We start from the raw sequence: 5764 nt of genomic DNA on the forward strand, positions 1-5764 counted from the left end.
TTTGTCTTCAGTGATTGTATCATGGAGGTGAGCACACAATGATATGATTTTTTGTTCTTTGATGCCTGATAACTGATCCCTTTGGTAGCTCGTGATCACACGATAACTGATCCCTTTGGTAGCTCGTGATCACACAGGCTGGTGTGCTTCATCCACCCTGGATTCCCTGTGTTTCCAGTTCCTATCTGTAACAGTGTACACCCTCTGGTGTAGCCAGACTTGTAAGGTAGAATTGGGATCATGATAGTGGGGGGCAGAGGAACATTTAGGAACTAGAGGAAAGTTGTATTTTTCATCGTTGCTACATCGCACTTAGGAATACTTTTTGATCCTCTGAGAAGGAAACTTTTGTTCAGAAAACCAGCTATTGCGTTGCCTAGATGTGTTTTACCTCTCCATCAGAAGACTCTCTAGATGACCTTGCCATAGTTGCAAGTCCTCTAACTAGCTGGATAATCAACATAGGACCATGTAAAAGGTTTGCTGTGTAAGATAGTTGGTCATCTTTGTCAAGGATTTCGTTCTACTCAGATCCATAATCATTGCCCATGGAAGCAGTGATCAACAAATCAAATGGCATATTGCATTGGGAACATGTGCTGCAGTGGACCTCTGTAAAAAAATTAAAAACCAAAGACGTCACATTGATGACATGAAGTCATTTGATGACGTTGCGTCATCTTGGAACGTGGAATCCTCTGTCCTTCTATTCTTCAAACGCGGCGTCTTGCTGTTAGAGGCTTGTCACCAGGCGACCTGTCTGTTTTCTTCAGGTGCCTTCGTTTCCATTCATGCTATTCTGCTGCTTGTTCATCATACTTTACCAGGAAAACTACTTGCAGAAACGCCAGCGGTAGGATTTCTTTATGTGAGAAATTGCCAATCAGAGTAAATTCCTGGAGGGCAAGGTAACCTTGCATAGGATTCAGACCAGTGAACTTTTATTCTTAATGATAACCAGTACAATTTGATATGGAAAGTTTGCTTCAGTTGAATTAAACTGGCCCAAAACCTGTTTGCCCTTATCCTAATGAAATATTTCAAGTAAATTTTATTTGTATCCCTTTATTTACTCATGGAGACGGGCTCTCCTATACCCTTTTCTTCAGGCAAATCGCATGCGATTATTTCCCACGTTTCTCTTTCATGTTCTGTTCTGTTTTGTCTTCATGGTCTCTGGTGTTGTTCCCCAGTGAAGTGCAGTCCTAATAGATTGTGGTATCTTGAGCTGGCAAAGCTTGCATTTTCTATTTGTATGAGTAGGATTCGGAGAAAATATAATTTATGCTCTACTTTATATGAAAGTTAAATTTAAACCAGTCATCTGAATTGTGATTTAGGTGATTATGAGAAACTTCAGCTGTGAAGTATCTATCCATGTTTACATAGTAAAAGAAAAGTATCTTCAAAAACATATGTAAATATATTAAATACTAGAATGTTAAGTTTATTTAAGATGGCGAGTTGGAACAAGACTATACTCACTCAGCATGAAATGCTTTGATTTGAACTTCATGTTTTAACAGATAAAGTCAGACCTAAAGCCAAAAGAAAAGAAGAGCCCAGCTCAATTTTCCAGAGACAACGTGTGGATGCTCTGCTCTTAGACCTTAGACAAAAATTTCCACCTAGATTTGTGCAGGTAATGAGAATGTGTGCTTCTTTTCTTTTTTTAATCATTTTATTAGGGGCTCATACAACTCTTATCACAATCCATCCATACATCAATTGTGTAAAACACATTTGTACATACATTGCCCTCATCATTCTCAAAACATATTCCTTTCCACTTAAGGCTTATTTTCTTAATTTACTTCACACTTTATGGCAACATGTTTACTCATTTTTTAACTGGGAATATTTCAAGTGTGGCCGGAACATTGACGCTCTTCAGTAGCTGAAGTCAAGAGCTCGGCAGCAGACGTGGAGAAGGAGACCGTCAACGGGAGCCCTGCTCTGTTCTCTCGTGTCCTCACTGACGCTTCACAACTGTCCTGTGGGGACTGTACAGTAGATAGTGCTCTCCTGCAAAAGCTCGCTAACGCGCCAATCCGAGACTTCCTGCTCTTTTTATAGGACGTGCTTAGCTAATGTAGTAGATCTCGTTAAGTGATAGGACTGTTTAAAATTGCGGTGACTAACAAGAATAGACTATTTGAAATAGAGGATATGGCATAATAAATGGAGGAATTAGGAATAGCGTGTTATGGGTATTTAAGTTATATAAATTTTAGAATGTTCTTTTGGGGGAGATGTCAAGTAATAATAGCAAAAGCATCTATCAGTCCACTAATGAATTTTTGAAATTAGTAGCTATGGGTTAGAATATGTGAATAGATTATGTTTCCATTCTTATGAACTTGTACAGTATTGTGTACATACATAATCATACTTAAACTCACTGCCATCATGTCAGTTCTGACTGATAGAGGACTTACTGGGCATTGCAGACTCCTGTGGGTTTCCAAGACTGCAAGTCTTTATAGGAGTAGAAAGCCCTGTCTTTCTTCTCAGAGCAGGTGGTGTTTTTGGACTGCTGACCTGACGGTTAGCAGCCAAATACTTAAGCACTGTGCCATGTGCACTTATAGATACTGTTTTGTTTTAAGGGATCTTTAAGGATGAATTTAGATAAAAAGAATTTTGCATATCTTGATAGGTCTCCTCTTCTCCCTTCTGAAGACAGAGTTGGACTCATGACTAAAATTTATAACAGTAACATAGTAAGAAAAACTAGTAGGTCAGAAGGCGGAACGACATAGGCAGAGTCCGAAGGCATCCATGTGTCAGCTTCCTTATGTGCTCGTCTTACCAGGCGTCACTCAGAGTGTACTCACCGCAAGTGGTGACCATGAAGCCACACCGTGTGTGCTTGTCCTGCCAGAAGTCCACTACGAGCTGGACAGCAGGGTTTTCTGTGTTCATTTTGGAGGGGAGCAGTTGTCGCAGAGGGATGCTCTCCCTAACCTGTCACTAGAACTTCTTATTTCCCAAAGGAAAGCAGATACTTGAGGTAAACTGTCCAGGTACAGCTACATCTCATTAGGGAATGGGGAGGACCCACTTGAAATCTAATCCCCTAGACATCAACGAAGGGCCAACCTGGAAAGCGTGCATCACCTAAGGATAAAAACCTTAGGCCATCGTTGGTTGGAGCTTTGGTAAGTCGGAGTTCTGTTTGGGTCTTATTCAGTGTTTGGGAGGTTCCCAGGATTTACAGTTAGAGTAACCTAGCTGGCGCTTGGCAGCATGACCTGGAACATGTGTGTCAGAAAATTTTGTCGTCTGTAGTCCTGGGAATATGCAAGAGAGTTTAAGGAGTGCATACAAATTTAGAAATTCAGAAAACAATGAAAGCATTACCTATGGGAATGAATATATCACTTCTTTCCTCTGAAGGGACAGGGCAGTATTTAAAGTTAGTAAAGGAGTTCAAAGTGTGGACATCTTTTTTAAAATATACTTTTCTAACACTGAAGGCAGGATCATCGGTGAAGAGTGAAGGTGGGGTAGGTAATGGGGAAGGGAAGTTGCTGGGCCCAGCGAAGTAAAGGAATTGCTGTATCTAACAGAAGGATTAGTCCTGGTCCCTCACCTCTCCACACCATCGGGTTTTTTTCCATAGTACAATCATCAGAAGGCATATTATGCTCATAGGAAAATAACCCACGTCATCTTTACTTCCATGCAGTTTGCCGTCTTGCCAATTGTAAACTTCAAGAGATTTCCTCAAAACTTAATTCTCCTTTCTTATAGCTCATAACCTCTGAGCAGATTTCCTCGGGAGTCCTGAGGCTCCACTGTTCTTTCTCATAGGTTTTTGGTAAAGCATTCTTGACGGAGAGTGGAAGGTAATGGGCTTTTGTAGCTGAATGTCCTGTTCTAGTTTTAGATTTGCGTCTACTTTGAAATACAGAAAGAACAAAATGAACAGTTTAGTAAAGTTTTCCCTCCTTGATTTTATCATTCTTATTAAAACTGTAACTTTATTCAAATTGTTATAAATGACTTCATAAAGAGGACCTAGTGCTCATAAACCACAAAAAAGTAAAACTATCATTTCGTAATTTTTATTCTTCCTATTATATCTTTCAATTACAGCAAAAGTCTGGAGAAAAGCCTGTCCCAGGTATGATTCACCTAATGTTCTTATTAAACTTGGCATAGTACTAAGGCTCAGATGAGCGGTGCTTATTTATCCTCTTAGATTCTTTTATTGTAGTTTATCTTTCTTGCCTAACTTTGAGATAAGGTGGTGCTCTGGCGGCCAGTGGTGCTGATGAATGGGAGCGGGAAGAGCGTATTGAAGTTCGTAGATGCCAAAGGGACTTGAGGTTTTTTTCATTCCTGTCTCAGTATGAAAAGTGTGTTCTGTTTCACTCCTGAAAACAAGAATTAAACTGTCCAGCAAGCTGGGATCGGTTGATCATATATTTCATGTACACATAATGCTTTATTTAATGCCTTATAACTTTGTCTGGTTTTACAAAGTACCTTGAGTTAGCAGTTTTTTTATGTTTGTGAATGGATTCTAAATACATGTCCTTGGTGAAACAGCTGAACTTAGAAGTTAAAATAAGTAATTAAAACTTAATCTGAAAGAATCTAAACCATCAGATGAACTGCTACCTAACTATCCATCCCCTCGATCCTCATTCCCTCACCAAAACATTCTGCTTTTGCTGTCCAGTGGATCAGACAAAGAAAGAGGCAGAACCGACCCCGGAAGCTGGGAAGTCTGAGGAGAAAGAGACTACGAAGAACGTGCAGCCAGCGGTGAGCACAAAAGCTCCCCCTGAGAAGCGCATGCGGCTCCAGTGAGCATCTGCCTCGGGCTGCCCGACTGCTCTCGCTCACTGCCGGGCCTCCGAGCTGGCGGTCCCTGTGCTGACGGACTTTGTCACAGCTCTCTCCTCTGTGTGGAATGTGCTTATTTTTTAAGAAAGGATGTTAGTCCCATCATGTTTTCTGTGTGGACATTTCTTATGTATCCTTTGTAACCCTTCCTCTACTGGACTTGATCAACGTACCCACCCTCTTGTGTACTGGAATGTATACGTTTCAAACACAATAAAAGTATTTGTATAGATTTCTTTGTCAGGACTTTTGGGACTCTGTTCTGCACTTCTTGAAAATTTGTGGCTAAACTTCATGAACACATTAAAGTAGCTTAACAATCCTTAGTTTATTTTTTGTTATTAGTTATATTTTCCTCATTATTGAAACATACAGTTCTTGATCATTTGAAAAACAGAACAGGAATAACCCATCCACCAAAACCACCACTCAACAAATACTATAAGTTTGTAGATTTTTTATTTTTACCCTCCTTTTTCTACATATACATACATTTAAAACTATGGTTAAAATTATTCTGTTCTTACAGTGTTAACTTTATTATATCTTTGTTGTAAACATTTCCTCTGATCTCATTTTTTTTATGCTAGATGTTAATTTTTTAATATATCATTTTATTGGGGGTTCTTACATCTCAAAAAACAATCCATGCATCATTTGTATCAAATGCATTTGTACATTTGTTGCCCTCATCATTTTCAAAACATTTTTTTTTCAGCTTGAGCCCTTGGTATTAGCTCCTCTTTTTCCCCTTCCTCCCAAACCCTCCCATCCTCATGGACCCTGATAAATTATTATTATGTCATATCTTACACCATTCACTGTCTCTCTTTGCCCATGTTTCTGTTGTTCGTCCCCCTGGTGGTGTGTGTGTGTGTGTTATATGTTGATCATTGTAGTCCAGGGG

General features: G+C 39.6%; 1 protein-coding gene across 1 annotated transcript in view; it reads left to right on the plus strand.

The window, feature by feature from the left end:
• The window catches only part of MED6 (mediator complex subunit 6), a 23323-nt gene extending 18234 nt beyond the window's left edge, over nt 1-5089 (plus strand). Inside the window, exons 6-8 of the mRNA XM_004698689.3 lie at nt 1527-1642; nt 4102-4129; nt 4691-5089. Coding sequence (XP_004698746.1) covers nt 1527-1642; nt 4102-4129; nt 4691-4821 — 275 coding nt within the window. The 3' untranslated portion in view covers nt 4822-5089. The remainder of the gene's footprint in view (nt 1-1526; nt 1643-4101; nt 4130-4690) is intronic.
• Nucleotides 5090-5764: the final 675 nt, after the last annotated feature.

This window comes from Echinops telfairi, unplaced genomic scaffold (assembly GCF_000313985.2).
Source record: "Echinops telfairi isolate 266 unplaced genomic scaffold, ASM31398v2 ScPeMD7_18;HRSCAF=68, whole genome shotgun sequence".
In the NCBI taxonomy this organism is placed as follows: Eukaryota; Metazoa; Chordata; class Mammalia; order Afrosoricida; family Tenrecidae; genus Echinops; species Echinops telfairi.